At 46.4% G+C, this 26,708-nt stretch overlaps 1 protein-coding gene across 1 annotated transcript in view; it reads right to left on the bottom strand.

Annotated features, from left to right (window-relative positions):
- Window positions 1–1,900: 1,900 nt before the first annotated feature.
- Window positions 1,901–26,708, bottom strand: part of LOC101552262 (guanylate cyclase soluble subunit beta-2-like) — a 51,362-nt gene continuing 26,554 nt past the window's right edge. The window contains exons 8-14 of the mRNA XM_055119642.1: window positions 25,382–25,702; window positions 22,740–22,888; window positions 22,111–22,257; window positions 18,578–18,732; window positions 15,340–15,491; window positions 12,565–12,660; window positions 1,901–2,055 (exon numbers count right to left, since the gene is read on the bottom strand). Coding sequence (XP_054975617.1) covers window positions 1,901–2,055; window positions 12,565–12,660; window positions 15,340–15,491; window positions 18,578–18,732; window positions 22,111–22,257; window positions 22,740–22,888; window positions 25,382–25,702 — 1,175 coding nt within the window. The remainder of the gene's footprint in view (window positions 2,056–12,564; window positions 12,661–15,339; window positions 15,492–18,577; window positions 18,733–22,110; window positions 22,258–22,739; window positions 22,889–25,381; window positions 25,703–26,708) is intronic.

Below are 26,708 nucleotides of genomic sequence, written 5' to 3'. Positions count from 1 at the left end.
CCCAAAACTTTTAACAACTGGTCAGTGATGAAGCCAGGACCCCCAGTGGACTTTCCTACCATCTGTTTTTGTTATGTATTTTACAGGCAAATCCCTTTTTATCTATTTGCAATAGAGACTATCTCTGGTTTTCAAACTTGTCCTAACTTTGATCGACACACGTGCTGTCTCAGCTCTGCACCCTGCCTGCCACGGGATCTGCTGTGCTTCTGTCTCCTTGTCTGTTGGGTGCAGCAGCCCCACCCTGATTGCTACCAGGAAGTGAACAGTGCAGGCTGCTCTGGCTGACAGACAGTTGTTCTGCTTGTGAGGTCACTCACCTCCACATCCTCACCTCCCAAAACCTGGGGGCGGGGGGAATTGTGGGCTGTGCGTCCCGCAGCTGAGTTATAGAGCTGGTGCACCAAGTGGTGGAGCTTGGCAACAACCTGTATCTCTGACTCTGTCCTCAGCAATAATTCTAGCCTGGTTCACTTCTACCCCATTCCTCCTGCCGATGCTCCATGCTGCCGAGATAGTACCTGCACCTGGCTGTTTCTAGACAGGAGACGTGGCTGTTGTTGGAAAGGAAGAAGCAAAGAATTCTGCTTTCACCACCTTTACTTATCCTTGCAGGCCTGGGATTGGTTGCGGACAGTCGTCCTTAGTCACTGACAGACAAGGAATGCTTCATGGGACAAGAAAGGTGACAGCGAGAATGAATCATCAAATTGTGTGTATCCTGCTGAGTTTCTGAACATGCAACTTGAGCCAGGGATGTGGTAGAGCCTGTGGTTTGCATGTATGAGGCCCGGGGTTGGATCCCTAGCACTGCAGGCTTTCCCACCCCACCCCACCCCACACCACAACTACCTCAGAAACAAGTTGCCTTCCTCACCATCCTCAAGTGCTGACGTACAGTCCCATACTCCTCTGCATCCCTCCCATAGAACACAAACCTCTGAACGCATTTCCAGCACTGCCCAGTGCCCAGGGTTCCAGACTCCCAACTCAAGGCAGTGGAGGTGTTCTCTGTGCGCAGAGAAGCTGTTGGCACGGACCAGAGTGTTTGCCTGGGCGCAGGTTTTCCTGCCTTTCCTACCTCTGCCATTTCAGCAATTTTCACATTTCCCCCCTCCCAACATTTGACATCCAGAAAATTCTGGAGGAATGCAGCACTGGTTGGTTTTGTTTGTTTTGATGTGGGGGCCATACCCGGCAGTACTCATAGGTCACTCTTGGCTCGACACTCAGGAATGACTGCTGGCAGGGCTAGGGAGCCCCTAGCCTAGGGGATGCCAGGATCGAACCCGGGTCGACTGTGTGCAAGGCAAACACCCTACTCGCTGTACTATCACTCAGGTCTCAACTCTGGTTATCTTGCTCCACGTCATTCCCGTGTCTGGGGATGAAAGTGATTTCCTGCCACGGCCCTGGCCGAGTGCCTCTCACTTCACTGTTGTGCACTGGGGTGATTTATAAACTGTGCTGTCTGGGACGCCTTCCTCCTCCTCGTCTGTCACTTAAAACAAGACATTACACATGATGAGTTTTGGGGTCAGGGTGTCCTCTGAAATCGGCCACTGAGACTTTTGCTCAGAGGCAGAAATTCAGTGGAACTCTGGTGAGGAGTTGATGAAAGCCACAGACTCCTATTGGAAACCAGAAAGCGGTCTCATGGCCAAGTGAAGCCTTCCCTAGAAAAAATCCGACCCCAAGTCTCAAAGCACATAAAATGGTTTTGAACTGAGCATGTAAAAAGACACTTTTTTCAAACTTGTCAGGATGGGGTTTCATTCCCCAGTTTTTATTCTCAAAGGAGTCTGGAGGAAAAGCTACAGCATAAGACATTTTGAACTTTAGGCCCATGTTGCTTTCCAGTGCCAGCACACAAGGTAAGAGGCACTCTTCCATCCAAGCACTACAGCAAAGCACAAAAGTTGGAAGGCAGAGGGTCCTGAGGAAAGGGGTGTGTCTTTGTCTGAGGGGAAGGCCATGGTCCGGGGTCCTCAGCCGCCTCTGTGATGCCCTGACTGGTCTCCGCACTCCCCTCAGCTGCTGCTGGTTCATCAGGAGCTAAAACAAAACACAGGGCAAACCAGTGAGTTAAGTCTCAGACTAGTACTGGTGGTCAGAGGGTCTTTTTTTGAGCCAGGTTCCTGGGGAATGTGGCTGGAATACCAAAGGCTCCCTGCTGACCTGAACTGAGACCCTGTTTGCTGTGACCCTGTGTTTCTGACGGGTAAGATGCCCAATCTATCACTTGCCTGTGCTCCCCTGTCCTGTGACTGTCCCCAAGTTCTTTTTCCTGTCTGTGCTTAAGGCTAACTCTGTCTCTGAGTTCAGAGATCCTGGTAGTGCTTGGGGACCATATGGGATAGAAGGAATCAAACTGGACTCAGCTGTTTACAAGGCAAGTTCCCTACCCACTGTGTTATGTCCTCTGTCCCTTGACTCCGAGTTCTGAGTCTAATATCTCACAGTCTAAGGTTCAGGGAACAGCCCAGTACTGCCACTGCCATTAGCAACATTGCTGAAGCCCCGAAGTGGGGCAGTAATGATGCACCCTGTCTTTCAGGATTGGTTAATGTGTTAAATCAGATGGCTTCCAGAAAGCAGTGAACACGATGCTCACCTCCCTTCTCTTGAAAGTTCAAACTCAAAGATGCCAATTCTTTGTTGTTGTTTGTTTTGGTTTTGGTTTTTATGTCATACCCACTGATGCACAGGGCCTATTCCTGCACTCAGGAATTACTCCTGGCATTGCTCGAGGGACCATATGGGATGCGGAGATAGAACCCCGGTCAGTCCAGCCTCCCAAAGATGCCTAATCTCTTTCTTTGTCTGACACTCACCATTGCTCCAGGGATATTCTGGTACAGAGAAGTTCCTGCATGAGGTTTGAGGCTCATCTATGTCCAGTACCCTTAAACTCAGGAAATACAGACAGGGCTTCTGTCTTCAACCTTTTGTTTTCAAAATAATGAATTTTACTGTTAGGTCCTGGAAGCCCCTCAGACTTCTTCCTGAACCTTTGTTTTAATAACCAAAGAAGCAAAGTAGTTCTCAGCACAAGCAATTAGACCAAGACAAGCTCAGTTTGCTAATGTGATGGTCATTGATGAACTTTAAGTGTTGACGTAGAGGTGAAAAAATTTTGATCAATAGACTTATCCACATTATCAGGCCCAGGATAAGGAGAAAATACTGGGAGAGGATCCTGGAGCAAAGAAGGGGTGTTCCTGGGATATCTAGAACCATGTGACTGGAGCAACTCTAGGTGAGGATTCACATGGAATATCTAGCTCTCACATAAATGAAACTAATTGAACAAGGAGTCAATGTTCACAAAACTCAAATGTGACATATTTTATGGGTTATGGCCAACGTGGAGTTAGCTAAGTGTGCCACCATTTATTTAGGGCCAAAGTATATCACCACCACCACTAATGCCCTCCCCCCAACACAAACACACTCATACAAACACATACACAAACAGAGACTGAATCATATGTAGCAATATCCTATGCTTTTGGGAAACTTAATTATTCCAGTGTCTGGGTTTTCTGCTTTTATTCTTTGCTGTTGCTAATTTTTGCTAATTCTCTACTACTTTTATTATTCCAAAACTTTCCTTTCATTTGATTGAGTTGATTGCAGATACAGAGTTGATTGCAGTATTATTTTCTTTGGGGTATAAGCACTATTATTTTAAAGGAAATTGGAGAGAGGTCAGCATGATAGTACAGCAGATGCAGTGTTTGCCTTGCACACGGTTCCATCCTCAGCACCCCATAGGTCCTCTGAGCACTTCCGAGCGTGATCTCTGAGTGCAAAGCCAGGAATAAGTCCTGAGCTCCACTGGATGGCGCTCTAAAATCTGGGGGGAGGGGAGGGCGGGGGTGAGGGGGAGGAATTGGAGAGCCTGGAGATGGCTCAATGGCAAATAGCAACTGCCTGACAAGCACCAGGTCATGCTTTTGATCCCTAATGCTGCCTGCATTCACTGAGCTCTGTCCCCAAGCTCTGATGTCAGCTCCCTTCCCCTGACTGCCTAAAGCAGTTCTCAATCTTTAGCACACAGGCAAGTGTATTCAAGCACCACAGTCAAAGTGTGCAGTCCCTGGAGAGCACCCACCCAAGAGCTGAGGAACCATAACCAGCTGTTGTGTGCTTCGCACAACAACAGCAAAGGGAAGAAAGGGGTGGAATATGCAAGTGGGTAAATAGATAAAGGGACCGAGCTTCTCAGAAATGGAAGCATGCCTGATAAATGATACAGGCAATGCATTTGAAAAGTTTGAAATCAGTTTTGTTTTGGGACCATAACCAACAAAGGGAGAGAGAGAATTTTTCCCTTGAAAAGACAAGAACTCTCTGCCTCTAGGTTTATCATCACCCATGAATATAATTAAGGGTTACTGAATTCTCCTGAATCAATGCCCTTCTGTGCCTCAGTTTCTCCAAGTGTATAAGGATCACTGAACAACCCGTTTCTCCCCAAACTCATAAAAACGCAATGGGGACTTTGGGGAGAAAATTTATCCTAAATAGTATTGTGATCAAAGAAGTTCCTTGTTTTGTGTCCTCCTGATTGTATCATATGTGGGATTAACCTAACAAAAATTAAAACAGAACAAGGAGTTGGAGTTGCTAAAATAGGAAGGAATACAGTGGGGGAAACTCTCTCCCTTTTGCTGTCGATGGGCAGACCCTGTTCTTCAGGATGTGTCACTTCCAGGCAGCACCAGGATCTCCCTGGGGCTAGGGCAAATAGTCTATTTTTCAGTCTAACATCTCACAAAAAAATGGAAGTATATGCAGAAGTAACAAATAATAATTTACAGACCTCTCTCTCCCCCCTTTATTTAATACTTCTTAACATTTTTTTCTTCTTTCTAATTTCTTCCCTGAACTTTTAACTAGATTTCTCATTTCTGATTTATTCCTAGCCCTCAGAGCACATGAGTTTCTCTTCTAATGTGGGATTTTTTTGTCTTCTTGCTTGTATCTTAATTTTGTTCCTCTTATGTTTGTATTACTATTTCCCTTGTACTTCTATTTCTCTTTTACCACTTTCTCTTCTTGAGGAAAACTTCCTTGCTCAACAGGGAGAAAAAGACAGGCTAGGATTGATGGGAAAAGAACCAAGACAGCCTGTTGAAAGCAGGGCAGACAAAACATGACTCCAATTTGAACCGAGGCTGCCAAACAATTCAAGCAAGACCTGATGAGTGCAGAATTGTAAGACTCTCTTGGAATTCTCTCTCTTTCTCTCTCTCTCTCTCGCTCGCTCTCTCTCTCTCACACATACACACGCACACACACACATGCGCACACACACACTTGACATGTTAGTCTAATCCAATTCCACAGTCCAGATGGTGGAAGAATTTCTTTGTTTACTTGAAATGAATTCTCATGTATCATCTTTGGCTCCCCAAAGACCATTGCTCACAATCCTGAGGACTATTTGTACCATCACTTTGCTACAGTTAATGCTCATTACTGTGCACAGTTGGGAAATGTAATGTTCTGGTTAATTAAGTTTTCTGATTAATTGAAAACTGCAATGCACATCTTATGCATTACTAATATCTAGACTTGTGGAATCATCTAGATCAATTTAACTGTGGTTTTAGGTTTGCCTTTCTTAGAAAATAAAGAAAGCTTCAAGACTCATAGAATCACCAATATACAAAATGACAGGATAGTTGGTGTTTCCATTTGATACAATGAAAATATGGCTTTGGGTAGATAACAGCAGAACTCCCTTGGAAGACCACAGGCCCAGATCAAAATTCATGATGTGTCTTTCAAATTTTCCTTCTCTGTTTTGAAATGTGTCAAAGATTTCAAAGATAAGAAATGTATGACCTGCTAACTTACAAAACTGCATATGACAACCCCATTTTTTGTAAAAAAGTTAAACTATGCACACTCTTTCCCTTTCTCTCTCCCCCTCCCTCCAACCTTCCCACCCCACTTTGTCTCTGTCTGTTTTTCTCTGTCTCTGTCTCTGTCTCTGTCTCTGTCTCTGTCTCTCTCTCTCTCTCTCTCTCTCTCTCTCTCTCTAGCACACACACACACACACTCACACACCCAAACACGCAGGTACGTGCACACACACACAAGCACATGAGCCTAGGAAGACAGATCCAGTTTCTACAGTGATGGGATTATCAGTGGTTTTGGTTATCTGCACTTCCAGGTTTTGAAATTATTACTTTGTGTGATAACTAAATACTCCTCCTATAACATAAATTTAAAAAAAAACATAATCTTTAGTTGAGAAAACTAGCCTGGGAAATAATTAAAAGCATTTAGAAACTCCCATAGATCGAGAATGATTTAAGTGCCCAGAGTGGCCACAGAAGACATACTTCATTGTTCAGAAAAGCATCACATCACCTTATTATATGAGAATTTTGGGGGGTGCTGCAGTGCAGGAGTGATGGAGCAGTGTGGAGTGTGCTTTGTTTGCTTTGAGGCAACACCCAGCAGAGCTCAAGGGTCACTCCTGGCTCTGCACTTAGGAATCACTCCTGGCTGTGTTTGGGGGACCCCAAGGGATGCCAGGGATAAAACCAGTCAGCTGCAGGCAAGGCAAGTACCCTACCCACTACACTATTTCTCTGCCCCTGCAATGTGGAGTTTAGAAGAATAAAGGTGGGATTTGCACCATGGACCAGGCTGGACAACTCGTCTAAAGGCCATGTAATGGGGATACGAAGAGGGATTCTTTCATTTGTGATCTGAGTCATTGCGAGTCCAGGTCTCTCCCTTCCGGGAGAGCATACGGGAGGGGAAAGCACGTCTTGGTTTCCGTTCTTATTCCCTCTGACTGGGTTGGGTGCTTGATCCTGAAATCAGACTTCCAGGCCTTCAGACCCATCTCTCAGCTTCACACCATTCTGCTAATCCAGCCCAGCGCCTCTTGCAGCTTTCCCTATCCCGCCTCGTACCCTCTCTTTTTGCCCTGCCCTTCACTCCCCGTGGCCTCCGCTTTCTCTCCTCCCACTTGGTCCCTTGTGGGTTAATTTTCCAGCATGCCCACCTGATCTGGGGCGGGGCTGATGCAGGGAAGGGCAGGCTAACTTTGACCAGAGTGGGGCCTGGAAAATGAAGCCAGAGATTCAAGAAATGATATCTTGGAGAAAATCCTACCAGTCCAGATTCCAGGGGGTGGCACAATTTTAGAACAATATATACTCCCTTGATCCTTGTGCATGGGAAAAGAGATTATGGCCTGAAGGAGTTATATCTCCAGCTTCCAGAAGCCCCTGCTGTGTTCCTGTGCTGTTCCTGAGTCCACATCATCTGTGAGACTCTCCTAGTTTACCTCCATGTCTCTCACCCCATGCTTGCTGTCAGCCCTGGAATCTGTCTAGCGGGGGCCTCACCCCCACATAGATCTTCTCTGCCCACTAGTCAGAATTCCTGGTTTGAAATAGATCTTCATTATCATCATCCAGTTGATTGTCAATTTTCTCAAGCAGTCTCAGTAACGTCTCCATTTTTCCTAGCCCTGAGATTTTAGCAGCCTCTCTTTACTCGTCCTTCCCAATGATGCCGCATTGGAAGCTCTTTCAGGGTCAGGGGAATGAGACCCATCATTGTTACTGGTTTTGGCATATGAATACACCACAGGGAGCTTGCCAGGCTCTCCTGTGCAGGCAGGAAACTCTCGGTAGCTTGCCAGGTTCTCTGAGAGGTAGAACTAGACTATAAGCTTGGTTCTGAGAGCTTGGTTTTATAGTCTCTGGATGTTGGCCATTGATGAGATTACACGGCACCGGGGGCAGTTTCTTGGTGTGACTGCCTAGCTACTGGAAAATGGAGCATCTGGTGGAAGAGACCCAGTCCCAATCTGAGCAGGCTTGGAGGTCTCAGCCCCAGGTCCCACACCCCTAGGTTCCTCTGCCGGTTCCTTCATGTGTGAGGCTCCTCTGAGCATGTGGAGAGGGGCCTTGAGCATGGTTGTAGCTGGGTTCTGGAGGTCTTTGGCTGCCAGGGCTCTGCCCGGGGCAGGGAGAGAAACTCAACCCACCCTCTCTGAGGGGCCCTGGTGAGACAGCCAGGCGCAGGGGCAGGAGTCTCTTGAAATAGATGATCTCTTTAATACCTCTTGCAGTCCTTCTCCAGTTTTGTGCCAAGACTTAATTTTCAGACTTTACAAGGCTCTATGAAACCTTATTGGGTATTTATTTATATCCAATAATTAGGATTTCACTAACACTGGTATTAAGTGACTAGAATCACCAATAGGTTCTCCAAGTAATGAAACAATTGTTATAATCTCCTGAATATAAGTAATAGCACACATATCTTCAGCATTTTACAGTTTTCAGATTATCCATGGTATCATATTTATTTCTCAAAGAGACCATCCCCCAAACAAGACATTCTACCCGCCCCCCTACTTCTAGGATGAGGAAAATTAAGCCTGGGGCCTTGTCCAGGGACACAGATAGTTACTGGGCCCAGAATTCTGATTTCAACCTAGTGCTCCTCCTGAAGGCAGGCATCAGCCTGTGGTGTGTCTGCCTGAGCAGAAGGTTAACAAGCCAGAATGCAGACCCACTGGGTCACCCGTGAGGTGAGGCCCAACCGTCTGTTCTGCCCAACACTTAAGGGTGATACCATACTACTCCCACAGCTCTGGTGCTGCCTGTGCCTGTGACCTCAGGGCAGACACGTGGCAGAGTAGACCAGGCACAAATGGTTCTCTACTTGAACCCTTGTCTCCAAAGACTTCACGTGCACCTCCTGGGTCTTCCTTCCACAGAACATGCTGATGAACTTCCTCTTTCTAAAAAGTCCCAGTTCTAAACAAAATACCATGCTGTTCATTAGTCCCGGGTAGCAAAGGCCAGGAGAGCTTGATTTCTGCACTTATGAGGTCTTCAAAACGGCTCTTAAAAGGCATCAAGACAGGGGGCCGGAGCGATAGTACAGCTGGTAGGATGTTTGCCTTGCATGCGGTTGACCCAGGTTCAATACCCGGCATCCCATATGGTCCCCCAAGCATCACAAGGTGTAATTCCTCAGTTCAAAGCCAGGAGTAACCCCTGAACATCGCTGTGACCCCCTCCCCAAAAGGCATCAAGATAGGAGGACAAACTCCTTACTCTGGCCTCACACCAACTAGACCTCGGCTAATTGGATATCTCTGGTAAAGGCTCTGTAAAGTTAGAGACAGGTACCCTGGCAATGAAGTGACCACAAATCCATCCAAGAATTACCCAGCAGGGGAATTGCAAACAGTGGGAAAGTTCTTAGAGCCCAACTGGAGGCCCTCAGCACCCATCAGCAGGCAGCGGGAACATTACACCTACACTCTCCTTTGCATGTCCTCCAGAACATGATTAGGACCTTGGGGAAGCAGCCCTGCAAGCTGACTCAGCCTGCCTGGAATCCATAGTGGACTGCACTTTCCAAGGAGGGGCCACCTCCCAAGAGGTCCCTGGGCTCCTTCCAAAGTGTAAGACACAAGTCTGCCTAGAACCCATGACCCAGATCCTCAGGAGAATCAGTGTAGAGATGAGATGAAGGGGGTTGAAATTTGAAAAACACACATGACCGGGGTTCTGACGAGATGTCAGAAAAGTTTGCCAGCAGGAACAGCTGGATGGCCAGTTTTTGGTCAATACTGAAAGGCGATTGCTTCGGTCAGCACACATCCGGCTCTCTCCCACCGAGGACTCCTGCTTAATTACACACAGGAGTTTCTCCATGGCCACATATTACACCCCATACATAGAAGAGTGAAAGAAAAGGAGAGGATGAAGTGTAAGTGAGGTCCTGGGTGCAGCCTGCAGGCCAGGCCCCACTGTAGGTGTCTTCTGTCCCTCTGCTGCTTGCTGACCCTTCCTAAGGTCCATCAAGCCCCGTGGAAGGAAGTCAGGGCAGGGGGGACTGCCCAGGGGGGCTTGCCCTATGGAGGATCTCTGGGGTGCTCCTCTCCTCTGCAGCTCTATGTGCTCCCACACAGACTTAATTCCCCCGAGGTATTGGGGGAAATAGGGATACGCACAGGAGCGAGGAGGTGTGGGCCCACTTCCCACAGCTCCATGGGAGCTCACATGTGAAAGACCTCAGAAGCAAGGTGCCTGAAACATGTCCATGGAGGTCCACCAAGGGCCTAGAGACTTGGGACACAGGCTTGGAGCCCGAGCCCATGGCATTGGCTCCGGAGGGTTCTATACTTGGCAGTGGAAGGAAATATTCCTTGGAGGCCCACCCAGGAACCGAGAAAAAAAAGTGGCAGGGATGTGGGCAAGTGGAGAATAGAGCAGTGTGCCACACTGATACAGCTGAGAAGGCCAAGAGCAACCACACCCCCGGCCTCGGTGAGAAAGGGGTATGAATCCTCCTGGCTAAATTCTGTGGTTGCTGGGCCAGAGGCATAATACAGGGGTTAAAGTGCACACGGTCAACTGGACTTGATCCCTGACACCACAAACAGTTCTTCAAGCACCAACAAGAGTGACTCCTGAGCACTGCCAGGTGCCCCTGCCCCAGCTAACAGACTGTGAGGAGGTGGCTTCATGGCTGAGCATGTGTGAATGGAAATCTGGTTCCCATTCCCAACCTGGCAAAAAAAAAAAGAAAGAAAGAAAGAAAGAAAGAAAGAAAGAAAGAAAGAAAGAAAGAAAGAAAGAAAGAAAGAAAGAAAGAAAGAAAGAAAGAAAGGAAAGAAAGAAAGAAAGAGAAAAGAAGAGAAAAGAAAAGAAAAGAAAAGAAAAGAAAAGAAAAGAAAAGAAAAGAAAAGAAAAGAAAAGAAAAGAAAAGAAAAGAAAAGAAAAGAAAAGAAAAGAAAGATGTGGAGTGAGGGATAGAGGAAGGGAGGGAGGAGGGAGAGAGGGAGGGAGGCAGGGAAGGAGTGAGGAAGGGAGGGAGAGGGGAAGGTTTATATTGTTGGTGACCTTAAACTCAAGTGACCTGGAGAAGTTATTCAAAGCTGTGTCTGTGTGGCTGGACCAGGCTGGGTAGCTGTGGTGGGGGCCCAGGACCCAGCTGCCTCTGCCTTTACTCTCCAAGCCTCTGGCTCACGCCACACAGTTCACCGTTCACAGTGTGGCAATTCCTCATGAATCCACCTGCCCAGGAGCCAGAAATCTATTGAGAGAAACATGGTCCGCTCTTTGGGATGCCCATGTCCAGTGGCCCACCCCGGGGTGAGGACACATGGAATCTCTCACTCTGAGCCAAAGACAAGCAAGCCTGAACATTGAGTTCTGCCTCTCCATGTCTGAGACGTGGGACTTCATGGCAGCTGCATCAGCTTCCGAGCTGCAAGTCTTTGCGGCTGTTCTGGGAATGGCCCCAGGGGGCTCGGTCACCCACACCCAGTGCCCTTTCCTGTGCCTTCCCCCGCAACTGAAATGAAAGTGGCCTCTGCTCATCCTCTAGGATATGGTGGTTTGTTTCTTCCTCCAAGAAAACACCTCTAGGGGATTCTCGGTCAGAGAGATGTTTCTCCCTCTGGCCCTGCCCCTGTCAATTTTTTCTTGTGGGGGTCCTCCAAGTTAGAAAGTGAATTTGCCTTCCTGGGGGCCGGAGGCTCCCCGACTGCTCCAGAACCATCTGCGGAGCAGCCTGCAGGAGAGGGGAGAGAACCCCTCACCTTGTATGCTCTTATGGACACTCGCAGCCTTCCCACTCTCCCCCTTTGCCTGTGCTCTGAATCAGACAGTCCAAGACTCCTTCCTGCCTCTCCTCACCCTAGAAGCTCACTGTCTTCTGCCCTCCCTCTCCACACACACACTGGCCTTGGCTTTTGGTCCGGTTCAGCTCATCTCTGCCACTGAGCGTGGCACTGGCACGTGGCTGGCTCCTCCCTGTTGAGCCTATGTCAGTTGAAAGGTTGCTCCCTCCAGGGAGCCAACCTTGGCTCTCTCCTCCATCCTCCAGCTTAATTTTCTTCTTCATGATGCTCACATCTGAAATGATCTTATTTCTTTCACTACTTGTTGTCTTTTCCTCTACAAAAATTTCAGCTGTATCAAGGCAGGGCCAGAGCACATCTGTGCTGGGCGCCAGGAGCATCAATGTCTTCCTCAGTCACCACACTGGAGCCAGGACGCTTCCCATCCCAGACTGGAATTGTGTTTGGATGACTGTTCAAGGCCCAGACAGCGTCAGCAAAGCACACAACTCTAGTCAGCCAGAGTTGGCAGGGGAGTCCCTCTCTGGGAACAGCAGGAAGTTCTCTTGGAGCTTCTCATCTCCCCACATCCAAGACTCCACCTGTGGCGTCTCGCTTTCCCTAGCACTGGCAGCACTCCCCACCGGCAGAGGGCACAGTATCCAGAGAAACTTAATCTTGTGGGCACATGGAGAGAAATGCAATTTTCTGGGTATCAGAGATGCCTTGGTGGAGAACACTTGAGAGTGGGAAGGACGGTGGGTGGTTTGAGAAAGGACTGAAAATAAAACCCCAGTGAATTCAAAAGACAGTGGCATGGCCATCAGAAGCATGTGGGGCCCACATGATAGCCGAGCTGGTCCTTTCTGGGCTTCTCAACCCCCCCCACATACTGTCTCTGAGCCCCAGGATCATTTCTGGGAAGCAGTACTCACCATCCGCAGCCTCCGTCTGGGGAAGTGGCTCCGGGTTATCTGCATACCTCATGATGGCCACAGGCTTGCCCTTCTGGCTTCCCTGAGCATTGCCCTCTGCAAAGAAGCAAGAGGAGAAGGGTGAGGAGGATGTGCCCACAAGCTCCCTGCAGCACAGCAGAGGCCTTTCGGGGGGAACTCTGAGCCCCAAGGCTCCTGGCTATTTCATAGGCACCTCAGGGTGCGGGACCTGGCAGCGGTTCTTCCTGTTCCAAACCAGAGCTCAGAGGTCCCCAGTCATGGGACGTGCACATCTGATGCACACACTCCCTTGAGAAACCACCCGCCTTGGGAAACAGGGGCGAGAGGAGGCCAGCTGTGGGTGCTCTCCTAGGTGCCAATTGCCCGTGACTTTCACCTCTGGTTATTTTCCCTCCTGGTTAGGAGGAAGGGGACAGTCACCCAGAAGGTACAAGAAGAAGGTCCATCCCTGGGCTGCTGTCACCCAGATATGCACACTGGGGTCAGCTCCCATCCATCTGCCGAAGGAGAGTCCCTCCGTGCACATGGATCCACAGAGTCGCCCTCTCCAGCCACTAGAAAACCTCGGGAAAGTTCCCTAGCAGTTTCCTTCCTTCCCCTGCCCCTCTGTCCAGTTGGTTGGTTCTTGGCCTCCTTCCATGCCTCCCCCACTTTTGTGATTTCTACCTGAGTTCCCCATGGACTGACTTAGGAGCAGTTTCCACGTGAGGTTGCCCTGCCAGCTCTGCACTAGTGTCCAGATACAGTGGGGACACAGCCAGACACCCTCTCTGGCTCTGTTGGCCCAGGTTCCTCACAGGAAACCCGAGGATTGAGACCAGAGCAAATAGGTTAAGGGCCATGCAGAGTGCTACACACTGGCCTGTGCTGTGTCCACGCATGACGACCACTGGCCCAGGGTAAGCTGGGGTTGCTGTTCCTCTACCCTCCAGCCATCAGAATCTCTTCCGAATGGCACCAAGACTGCAGGCAGGATTGGGGGCTGCTACTTCCCTCCTTCCAAATCCTCCTTCCTTTTCTGGGGCTCCATATTGTTCTCAGGGAAGGCCCCTCCACTCACCAGCTCCTCTCAGTGGCTTTTATTCTGTTTTCATCTCAAACTGAAGAGGGGCTTGAGTCTTCTGACTCCAACCCTGATCCTCAAACTAGAAAGCTCAGGGGTACCTTTGTGGGGTACACAGGAGGAAGCAATCTGGGGCCAGGGATTTGGGTATAGGGATCTTCTCCTTTGTTGCCAAAGCCCCCAGCTGTACCTTCCTCTTGTAATCAGCAGGCAACCCTGCCTGTTTTCCTGGCCACCAGGGAAAGCAAAGGAAAGAAAGAATGTCGACACTCTTGAGTAGCCCTTGAAGAGAGCATGGCGATGCGGGCAGGAGGTGAGGGGATCACGCTGGGATTTCCCGAGTCTAGAAACTTGAGGGCCAGAAAGAGGAGAGTGGCTCTGGATTTTCCACGAAATTATTTCCAGTATGTAATTTGGGCACTTCTGTCCCAGTGTAACATGTGGCCCAAACCAGCCCACAGCCCCTGGGACACTGAGGGGAGTAGGATTTGAATGAAAATTCTTGAAGCAATTTTGAAAGCTCTCAAATACTCAGCTCCTAGTCCAGCCCAAGGAAATGTGTGTCCTACTGAGACACCTGCAAAGGTGGGGAGGAGGACAGGTGTTGGCCATGAGCCCCAGTGTGCCCCAGCGATGCTCAAGGTGGTGCTCATATGAGACTCTGTACTCAAGAAGTACTCTTGGCAGTGCTTGGGGAACCATATGGGATACCAGGGATCAAACCCATGTTGGCGTGTGCAAGGCAAATGTCATGCCCACTCTGTTATCACTCTGGCCTGCCACCTGAGCTCTTCCTGTGAGATACCAGAACCCTGGTGCTGAGGTCTGTGGGAGTGAAGCCATTCTCACTGGCCAGCCTCAGGGCTGCCTCCTAGGTGTGGCTCTCCCCTGGGGTCGGCAGTTCCCAGCCTCGCCCCTGAGGGAGACCTTGCTGTTGGCATCCAGCTACTGCTCCCATGAAGGGCGGCCTTCTAAATGGTGCAGGGGACGTGTCAGTGGTGCTGGGGGCCATGGGTGGCAATGTTTGGCCAACTGGGCCACACTGTTCAATGCTCTGACCCAAAGATGCGGGGCTGGGGCCTCCCAGGAAGACTATCGCAGGCCGCTTCCCAGCTGCACACATGGGGGCTGTGAAGAGCAGGGATTGCACTCGGGGCCTTCTGTGTGCAAAGCACTTGCTCTGGATCATTGAGCTCCTCCCCTCCCCTGCAGCTCCCCAAGCTGAAGGGCAACCCCTGATGAGCTCAGCCTGGTTGTGGGACCCTAAACCTCCTCTCTTATGATTCTTGGAACTGCTGGTGCATGGATTGTCAGCAGAGAGTGAATAAAATGGATGATTTCAGTGTGAGAGGAAAGCCTCCCCTGAGGAAGAGGAAGACCAGAAAACTGCCACCTCAGCAGCAGGAGAAGCCACCAGGAGACAGAAAAGTCCCTTTCGTGCACAGGGAAGAACCTTGAAAGCAAATGTTAGAGGAGCCCCTTATCCCAGCTCCATCTCTGGGCCTCTCCTCACATACAGGTGGATGTAGTGTCCTGGGCAGCTTTGGTGGAATGGGAGGTAGTGGCTTGGTGACAGGTGGAGAGAGTTCCAGGGCTGGACCTTCCAACCCAAGGACCCAACCAAACACATCCCAGATGACTAGAAGGAACAGATGTTCTGCTTTCAGGACAAGCCACTCTTCTCTGCTTACCCTTGTCAGCCAGCACAGATGGTGCTCGGCCCATGATCTCATCCTCCGAGGCATTCAGGTTCTGGATCAGAAAGTATGTATTCATTTTCCCTTTCCCTTTCACTTCAATCTCACCCCTTTCAATGATCTCAAACCCTTGGTTTTCCAGAGCACTGTATGAGAGAAAAACAATATGCCAGATATAAAACATTACAGGTGTGACCTGAGGATTTTCTACAATGAGAAGAGAGGGGGGAGGAAGAGAAAGCAGACCCAGGCACACACCAGGAGCGTGAGGGTCTCTCAAACATCAGGCACAGCCTGCCCAGGGGGGCAGAGAGGCAGGTGGGGGAGAGGGGGAGGGGGAGCTCTGACTGTGTGAACCATGGGCCAAAGCCAGAGGGAGAGCCCAGGGGAGTCACACAATTTCTGTGACACCACCAGCGGCTTTTCTTGTTCCAGCACAGCACTCACCTCTGCACGCCTATTTCTAGAACCACATGTTCAGTGCCTGTGTGTGCGCATCTAAGCATGGTTCTCATTGGAACTTGGAACTCCTTTTTCTCTTCCCCCATGACCTAATATTCCCCAAGTTGTTGTCATTCTCATTCAAACACTTTCCGTGTTTCCCATGAGGTGTAGCTGCTAAGGAACCAAACAGAGTGTAGGGAGAGACGAGAAAAGGAAGAGAGCTATGGGATAATTGTGAAATGTTTCCTCGTTTATTAACTGGCTGTTAGTTTACTGGCTACTGAGAGAGGCTGGGGAAAATCACAGAGTCAAAAAGATTAGCATTGTTTCAAATTCAAGATCACCTACAAAACTGGATCTAGCTCTCCTGAACCTCCCCTTGTCCTTGGGCAGTTTCACAGAGATTTCGAACCTTTACCTCATTCCTTTGATTCCCTCTGAATATACGTGCTGCATTTACTCTAGGCTACTCGTTATGACTCCTGTTTCATAGGACTCATACACAAAGCTGTAACCATTACAGCAACCATTACTCCTCTCCATCGCATCTACCAATACACACATATTCACTTTCCCCAAATATCAGAAGGGGAATTCCTTGATTATGGATATCTCTTCCCACCTCCTCGAGGACTGACTTGATCCTCTAATTTCAGCTCCCACTCCATGTTATCGTCCCCTTTGTCTGCTAGCATGCTAAGGTCTCCTCCCATCCAAAGAAGCAAGTTCTCTCTTGACTATCACTTGACTCAATCCTATATAAACTCTTCCTTTTATCCATCAACCCATAATCCAATCTCTGTTATCACCATTCTATTACAGTCACTTCTGATAATGTGCCCTAAGCCTCTTGATTTTCAGTCCCTCTTGAATGATGTTTGACGTTTTTACTCAATTCCTCTTTTCGGAATATAAATAACCTCAAAGGCACTCTTACCTGAACTCTCCTGCTTCTCAACTCTCACTTCTGCCTCTTACATGGGCTAACCATCTTCCAGCTACCACTTAAATGCAAGTTCTACTATTCAGAATTTCATTATCTTCCCACCATTCTATTTTCTTCTTCTCACAGTCCCCTCTTTTTTGACATGATCTCATCAAAATTCATGGCTTTCATTGCTGCCCTTTTGTTTACTTATCTTTTTTACTGCAAGTGTGCATCTCCAACTAACAACTCAATCTGAATTTCATCCCTGCAGTCACCTAGCACCTCTGCCTAGCACTCCACAGATCCTTTCCATTCAAAATGTCCCATCCTGTCTCAGTGAACTGGAATCCCTCACCCTATCCTGATGAGATTCAGCCACAACAGACACCTGAGAAACATCTGAGGGCCTTCCTTCCTTCTCATCCCCCATTTCTAGCAATTATAATGTTTAGCTGATTTTACTTTCTTCCAAATTCCCACCAACAGATTTTTTTTCTAATTCAATTCAATCTCATAAAGGTTTCCATTTACCCGCAAATCTGTCCTTATAAGGACCACTAGTGTACTCATTGTCAAATATCACAGTGACTTCACCATTGACTCTGATGTCAATTCCTGTGCCCCCTCTCCCCACATTGGGAGTGTAGGCATTCGCCTTTCAATGGGGGCACACAGCTCTCAGATCTTTCTGCCTCTTATGGTCAGCTCCAGAAAAGCTAATTTGTGTGTAGTTCTACATCTGTGCTTAGATCACTTGGTTTTCACTCATGATACCCTAGCATCCAGCTTTTGTGTGCATGCATACATGTGTGTGTGCCTCTGTGTGTTAACAGGTTGGACAAAACCTTAATCTGCACCACCCTAGCATACATCGTAATTCCCTTGCTCCAGCCCAGTGAATAATAAATACTAGACCAAGGACTGTGGGCTGGAGCGATAGCACAGCAGTAGGGCATTTGCCTTGCATGTGGCCAACCCGGGTTTGATTCCTCTGCCCCCTCTCGGAGAGCCCGGCAAGCTACCGAGAGTATCTAGCCCACACGGCAGAGCCTGCCAAGCTACCCATGGCATATTCGATATGCCAAAAACAGTAACAACAAGTCTCACAATGGAGACATTACTGGTGCCTGCTCGAGCAAATCGATGAGCAACAGGATGATGGTGACAGTGACAGACCAAGGACCAGCAAACTTTCTTTTGTAAAAGACCTGATAGCATAAATTAGAGAGAGAGACAGAAGGGGATGCCCTGCCACAGTGGCAGGGTGGGGTAGGGGGAGATGGGATTGGGGAGGGTGGGAGGGATGCTGGGTTTACTGGTGGTGGAGAATGGGCACTGGTGAAGGGATGGGGTCCCGAACTTTGTATGAGGGAAGCATAAGCACAAAAGTGTATAAATCTGTAACTGTACCCTCACGGTGATTCACTAATTAAAAATAAATAAATTTTTAAAAAAAGACCTGATAGCATATATTTTAGGCTTCATAAACCATATGGTCTCTGTCACAACTACTCAAAACTGCTGCTGTAGCATAAAAGCAGCCTGAGAAAATACATGATAAAAAGAAATGTGCTATTTTAATCAAACGTTATTTAATTTTTTAAAAAGGCAACTTATAGGATTTGGCCATTGGCTATAATTTGGAATAGTTTATTTGCCTATATGCTCCCTAAAAATAAAACCCATCTTATACCACAGTGTGGCAAGAAAAACACATGGATTTCTTCATGACCGTATCCTCCACCACCCCACCCCTACGACCCTCCCCACCAGGCAGCCATCCCATACTTACTAAGTTCTTTTTGTTGGGATGGGGGCAGGGCAAAGAAAGGCAGAACCAGTGAATGAATAGATGGCTACCTGTAGGCCGTTGGGCTGAGGTGCACTTTGTCAGGAAGACCATGACTTTCCATTCTAGAAGCTGTGTTCACAGTGTCTCCAAACAAGCAGTACCGTGGCATCTTGTCCCCAACGACACCTGCTAACACCGGTCCTGTGTGGATCCCCACTCTGATCTGCACAGAGAGAAGCTCAATAAAAAGGGGCCCTGTGTTTTAGTCATTCCTCTCAGTTTTTATTTCATTACTCAATCTATAATATTGTAATAAAAGAGTTTTAGGCATACAATATTTCAACTCCATATCCACCTCGTGTCAGCTGTAAAATAATTCTTTAAGTTAGGTAGTGAAATTACTCCAATTTTGCTATTTCTAAGATTTAAAATAAGTTCAATTTAATTTTCCTTTCTTTTTAACCCATTGTGTATTCAACTAATTTTTGTGTACTGTCATATATCTGTGGTATTGGTAAATGCAATACTAGGACTGGTAGTTTACTATTGTTTTTATAGTTTCCTAGTGCATCATTATTAGTCTGATATTCTTCTTCCTTCTCACATTTGTTTTCACATTATATTCATTGTCTTTTTATACTGGTAGGATTTTTGCTGTGTTTAACTAGACGAGTTTGTTTTTGTATTTATCTTATTTGGGTTTGCTAAACTCTTGGATATATGAGTTGGTATCCTTCAACAATGTTGAAAAAAATCTCAACCATTGTTACTTCAAATAACATTTCTTCTGATCCATTTTTACCATTTTTTAAGGACACATTTTACATGTGATAGATAATCCATTTAATAATTCTAAGATACTAGGATACTCAGTTCCATTTTTTATAGTTAATTCTTTATATTCAAGTTTAGATAACTTCTATTGTTCTGTGCTCATTTATTCTATTGTGTCCAATCTCTATTAAGCCCATAAAATGTTTGCTTCAAATATTAAAATTTTTATTCCATTGGATAGGCAAAGAGAGTGAAAACAAGGAAAAGAGGTAGAAAGAGATACAGTGTGTGTATGCTTCCCATCTGTTCAAAATGTTGTTCCCTCTTGGGTCTGCCCAGAGAAGGACACTTTGAAACCTGCGTATGCAGTTCATCTCTGCGGGCCCTTCATCTCTGGAATTCCTGGAACCCACAACAAAAGATTACCCACCTGACCTTGGTACTAGTTAACCAGCACAAGATCTCCTTTCCTTCAATATAAACCCATGCTAAAACACAGATTGGTGCAGTCTTCATTAGCTTATCGAGAGGCTTATGAAATCCACCTGGGAACACTCTTTCCAAAAAACCCATTTCAGCCTGATTCTCCTCTTGGACTCTATTTCTTTCTTTCTGCACCCCATCCCCACACCTTTTATTCCTGATTTCTAGTAGATCCTTTAAAATTCTTAGCACTCATCTATGGTATATAGAATATCAGAGTGGGAGACTAATACCCAAGAACTGTAGAAATAAGTACCAGGAGGTTGACCCCATGGCTTCGAGGCTGGCCTCACGTTCCGGGGAAAGGGCAACTCAGAGAAGCGATCACCAACTACATTGTAGTCGAAGGCCATGTGGGGGAAGGGAGTTGCGGGCTGAATGAGGGCTAGAGACTGAGCACAGCGGCCACTCAACACCTTTATTGCAAACCACAACAGCTAATTAGAGAGAGAGAACAGAAGGGAATGCCCTGCCACAGTGGCAGGGTGGGTTTGGGGGGAGATGGGATTGGGGAGGGTGGGAGGGACACTGGGTTTACGGGTGGTGGAGAATGGGCACTGGTGAAGGAATGGGTTTCCGAACTTTGTATGAGGGAAGTATAAGCACAAAAGTGTATAAATCTGTAACTGTACCCTCACGGTGATTCTCTAATTAAAAATAAATAAATTATTTAAAAAAAAATTCTTAGCATAGTAAACTATGACAGAGGAATCGAACCTGGGTCAGGTGCAAGGCAAACATCACTATGATGGGCCAGAGTGGGTAGGGCATTTGCCTTGCACACAGCCGACCCAGGTTTAATTCCTCCGTCCTGGGCTCGATTCCTCTGTCCCTCTCAGAGAGCCCGGCAAGCTACTGAGAGTATCTCGCCCGCACGGCAGAGCCTGGCAAGCTCCCCATGGGCTATTCAATATGCCAAAACAGTAACAACAAGTCTCACAATGGAGATGTTACTGGTGCCCCCTCAGCAAATTGATGAACAACAGGACGACAGTGCTACAGTGCAGTGCTACATACTAGTAATGAACATATTTATGGGTATTCTCCTTGAAAGAAGAATCAGCACTGGGGAATTGTTAATGGTGTCTCTATCCTTATCTTAGATGTAATAACATATTTTCCTGTTTTTTTCTTGATAAATTTATAAAAATAACTTTAAGGAATTCATTGATAAAATTTATGCTTATTGCTGTAGTATTGTTTTTATCTCTATTGCTAAGTTGTATATACTATTTGTGCAATATTAACTTTTCAAAAAATTTTTTTGTCCAGCAGAGATCTTTAATAGAAACACTAACTCCTTTTTGACCATATCTCTACGTTACTTGCTTCACATCTTGATTTAATTCTTTCATGGAATGTTTTATTCAGCAGATGCATCTGTTTAGAATAGGCTAGGTTTTGCGGGTTTATTGTTTTTATGGTTACTACCGCTTTCTTTTACTCGAGACTACAGGAGCTACAATAACCAAGCCCTGCTATTATTTCTCAGCTATTGTTGTGGTGCAGATAAGTGGAATTCATTGTCAGAATCTTATAATTTGGAAAAATCACATTTCTTATTATAATTGGTTTTAGTTGGTGTTTTGGTTTATTTTGAATGTCCGACAAGAGAAGTAAAATGATTTCAATTTTTTAAAGCAGGTGAGAAACTACGGAGTAAAAAAAGGAGGGCGTCTACTTTATAATCTCCAGAATTTCCCCACTCCTATATTGTGAACAAACTTCTGAACTTGAAAGAGTGGCTTACTGTGAGAAAGGTGAACAGATCCTCACTAGTGGCCAGGCAGGGAGGAAAGCTAGTCTGAGTATCTCCTGGCACCCTGGTGTCTAGCCAGCTGGATGGAGGCACTTTCACTCCACAGCCTGAGGTTTGAACCTGTCAGACAGCATGTTGGATACACAATTTCCCTAAGTGAAGAAAAGTTGGCAATTTAGGGAAAAAATTAGGAGTACTGCTATTTATTAGAAGTTGGCTACTTAGTAAAGCTGACCCACTTTTTGAAAATGTGTGAACAAAAAATCAGGACTTACACATGAGCTGGCATCTGAGATGGATTGAGGAAACTAAGCAAGTGAAGCCATAAGCTCTGCACTGTCCCGTACTATGGAAAAGGGAACTTGCAGCAAATCACACGAAAGCCTAAAATTCCAATATCTCCCCTAAAACTTGAGAGACTTAGGACAATAATTGGAAAAATAATTCTGTTACTCGAGAACACATGCAGGAGAAGAGTCAGGAGAAATACCTGTCATTCCTAACATGCACAGCCACCAGCTGAATTAATATACAGTATTCTACTTTCTGTGTGCGAGAGGTTGGTTGTAAGTAAATGATCCGTACCTGAATGGGTTCTCCAGTAACAGGATTTATCACTTCTTTTGCAGAAATTCTCATCCCCAAGGCAAAATTAGCCACTCTCAGAGCATGGCTTCCAATAGGCACAGGCACACCCCCTACTACCATATAGGCATCTCCTATAGTTTCCACCTATAAGAGGAAAAGGGTATTCAGAGGGTTTCCTTGATGCTCTAAGCCTGGCATACCATTTTATAATGTGATAGAAGAACCATATTAAGGCTGATGATTATTTTCTGAGAATATGAAGACATGAGGGGAAAAGGCCAAAAGAAAAGTGGTTCAGAAACCAGTCATGAGAGGCTACAAAATAGATCTGCCTACTCTTTGTGAAAATAAGTCCCCCCAAAATTAAAACAAGTCCAATGATGATGGAGCAGACAGACAATGCTATGTATATGTCAGCTTCGTGTGATTTGAATTAGACTTTCTGATGAACCTAAGGAGTAGAAAACTGTTCTCTGGAAAAATGATGCCATCTTTGTATTTCAGCCCTGTGTTTGTTAAAAGTTAAATTCCTTAATTACCTCCCCTTCTTCTTCATCCTACTCCCACCAAACCACAGATCAGTGAAGAAACAGGCTACTGGGACTTACATCCCAAATTGTGCTTACTTTGTAGACGTCATGGACGCTGGTTAGTCTGTCAAACTTGGAGTACATTGAATTAAGCATATTCACTATCTGGATGGGTTCACAGGCTGCACAGATGTTAGTAAATGTCACAACATCACTGAAAAGTATTGTGCAGGTTTTGAATTCTCCTGCAACAGGAACCAGGTGTCAGTGATAGCCAAGGGCACAGTCTAATAAATCATATACAATTCTGTGAATTTGAGATTCAAATGCCCTTGAAAAAAATCTGACTCTGCTATGGGTAAAAGGAAGTCAAGTCATTAGCCAGTTACTCTTCATCATTTACTCAACAGACATTTACTGAGTGCTTGCTGTGAGCTATGTCATGCCCAGAGAATCATATAACATGAAGCAGGTAGGGATATTAGCCTTGAGGAGCTAGCTCCCAGTCCAGAAAAGGAAGATGCAGTGTAAACGAGCATTGATGAGAAGTGCTGAGCACCCTGGTGACAGAACTGGTCTCCAGATTCAGAGAGGCCTTTCGCAGGTGGGCCAGGCAGACCCTGAGCTAGAGGAGACCCAGGTTTCAGGCTTCTAGAAACTGGTCCCCACAAAGTGGTGAGGTCCCCCTTTTCCTGTACTGACTCGTCCAACAGTTCCATTTAACTTACCCGAATCCTGCCCCCACATTTAAATTTCCACACTAAGTACTCCACCACTCAGTTATGTAAAGCAGTAAAATCATCTGTTTAAGCTAGATACTGATTCCCTTAACTCAAATCTTCCACAACTATGGTCACTTATCAAATGAAAACACAATCTCCTTTCTGTGGTCTATAAGAAACCCACCTCTGTATCTGTTTCCCCTGTGACCTCTTGTGCCCACACTCTTTCCCAATCTCCCCCACTCCTGTCATCATACTCTCCAGCCACCTTGCCTTCAAGCTCCTGTGGGGCTCAGTTTGCCATGTTCCAAGCACTATTACTTCAGTTGCTCTAATACTGACCTTTCCATCCTTCCCTCGAGTGTGTATTCATTCTGGTTCTGACTTAGAATAAAACACCACTTATGGAAATCTATCTCTGAAGCCCTCCTGACTCCAACTCATGCTGCTTTCACTGAGGCCAGTACCATCTCTCCAGGTACTCGGTGGGCTTTTGGGGTCCATTCATGTGTTACCTATGCTGCAGTCACAATTATATTGATGAAGCCAATTATGTCACAGTCCCAATAAAAGAGACTCAATGAATCCAAAAGATACTGTTCTCCTGCCAAGTAATTCAGATAAATCACATGCCTCACTCTATTTCATCATTACCACTTTTACTTTTACTTCCATGTTCTAAGAACCATTCTCCAATATTTATTTGCACTTTGTCTTATATTTCCTTTGGTTATTCCTTTCTTCTGAAATGTTTTTTCCTTTTTGTATCTTCTCTTCTAAAATTTAGCCTCTGGGCCCAGTTCCCATGCCACACACTTTTAATAAGCAATACCCAATTGACCTGCCTTCTTCTCTTTTGACATCTACTGATTTTTTAATTTTCCTGTCATCTGTTTCCACTGTACCTTATGTGGCAGGAGTATACGTCTTGGAACTAGATGGGCTTATAATTGGTTTCCTGCTCATTTACTCATAAATTGGAGTGACTCTAATTTTGCTCGGCTCTTATAGATGGTAACATCTGCCTTAGAGAGCTGTTCAGAAAACTAAGTAAAATAGCATGTGTAAAATGTCTAACATGGATCCTGGCACAATAATTGCACTGTAATTTACATTAGTCTCATTGTCTTTTCTACCTCCACCCTTATTAATTTTTTCTGTACATATCTGCCAAACTGGAGTTCTTTAGGTCCCCAGGTCCCCAGGGCCTGAGACAACACTTTGGCCCTAAGTAAGTTCCCTTGGGAGTGTCTGGTAAGCAGTGCCAGTGACAAAGGGAAAATTAGGGTGAGTAAACATGCATCCATCCCTCCAAAGAGAACTTGCTTTTCCACATGATGTAGTAACGAGTGACTCTCTCATTCCAAGTTGGAGGGAAAAGCCCAGTTCAAGGTGACTCTTAGAGACCCTGCTTGAAAATTACTAGCAGCTATAACATGCAGAGCGTTCCCCGGGCGGGGCCCCTCGGAGGGGATGGGCTCCAGCTTCCCTCCCCACCTTAAGCAGAGCTCCCGGCGGCCGAAGACCACCGGAACCTAGCTGCAGCCATGCTGGAGGCTCCTCTCTACACGTTCGGACAGGCCTCATGCATGAAAGTACCGGCAGAGGAACCCAGTTGTGTGTAATCCCATCAACAGTCAACATCCAGAGAGTTAAAAGCAAGCTCTCAGAAGCGCGCGGCCCAGTGCAACATCGTTAGGAGGGCCAAGTGGAAATAGACTCCTAAGGTCTCAGGGAAAGGACAAAATGAGATGTTACTGAGCCCGCCCGAGAAATCGGTGATTAATGGGATATTGTGTGTGATAACACATGCACGTGCAATTGACAAGCTATCAATTTAGTCCACATCTTACTTTTATGCTTTACAGTTTAGAAAGAACTGAAGACATGCAGCTTAGACCATTAGCCCCAAACATGCTGCTACAAAAGCGATGGAACCAAAACTTCTGATCAGATCCATCTGGGATTAGAGCAGCCTCCTGCTCAGAAGCCCCGGGTGGTGCAGGCACTGCTTACCTGCAGCAACTTTTTTACCCTCTTTCAGTTGGTTGGCCACGTGTTGCGGCAGCATAGCGTAAAGCAAGATCTCGGTCTTCTTCTTTTCTATGGCCAAGTGCTTGGAGAGGATGCGCAGCTCCTCCTTCTTCCTCTCCAGCTGATTGGACAGCTCGATCTCAGCCAGGCGCTGCTGATTTAGAAGGATGAGGTCCCTGGTGGTGTCGTGGGGAGCGATGTCAGAGAGGTGCATCTTGCGTTCCTCCAGTTCCTGCAGACTGCGGAGCTTGGGCGAGCACATGTAGATCATGCACCGCGTGGACTCCATCCAGATCATCTGGCCTTGACATCACAACGACAAAGAGGACCACGTGACTCCTTACCACCAGGAGACAAAAAGAGTTCCCAAAATCCCTCCCACGCAACCCCATTTTCTAGCCACAGCACACTTTCCCTCTCTTTTTTAAGTCACATTTTTGTATAACCGATCGTCTTTTTCTCTATATTCTATATTCTCGTCTTTTTTGTCTCCATATTCTCGTCTCCCTCTCTTTTCTCCAGGGCAGACTTTCTTCCTTTGAGGTCACTCCCAGCCATGGCTCTCAAATTCCCTAAACCCCTTTTCATTTCCTCAGGCTTTCTTAGCCTTTCTATTGGGCTGTTGGTGTTAAGTAGACCCATTTCTCTGAAATCTTGTTTTTAGGCTTTTTCTTGGCACTGCATGCTCTTTGAGATTTTCCCATTTTCCTTTAGTGTTTTTGTTCATTCCATACATGTTAGTGCTGCCCAGGATTACGTCTTGATAGTATTCTCTCTTAACATTCGATAACTACCTCCTACACCATGCTAACAATAAAGCTGCCAGAAAAATATTGCTTCCTCAATGCAAGATTAAGGTGCATTATCTGAGTCACGATATTTTTTTAATATCAAGAGATACTTGTTTTGTTTTGAAGCCACACCCAGTAATGCTCAGAACTTAGTCCTGGCTCCATTAATGACAGGAGTCAAACCTGGGTCAGCTTGCTATATTACCTCTATGTATCAAGAGGTACTTACAAAGATCTCTTGTAAAATAGATAAACTAGTGGATCATAAAGTTGTGGTATATATTCAAAATGGAATACTACACAACTGCAAGGAATGATGAAGTCTTGCAATTAGCTGCAACATCCATGGAACTGGAAGATATCATGTTAATGAAGTAAGCCAGGAGAATGACAAATACAGTATGATATTGCTTATATATGATATGTAGAGTAACTGAATGAGGAAATGCAATGGTTTAAAGTGGAAAAGCCTAGATCACCCTTGACCCCCCCAAAACAGATAAAATTCCTGTCTTATA

This window comes from Sorex araneus, chromosome 1, assembly GCF_027595985.1.
Source record: "Sorex araneus isolate mSorAra2 chromosome 1, mSorAra2.pri, whole genome shotgun sequence".
Lineage (NCBI taxonomy): Eukaryota > Metazoa > Chordata > Mammalia > Eulipotyphla > Soricidae > Sorex > Sorex araneus.
This window is presented reverse-complemented; position numbering and strand designations above follow the sequence as displayed.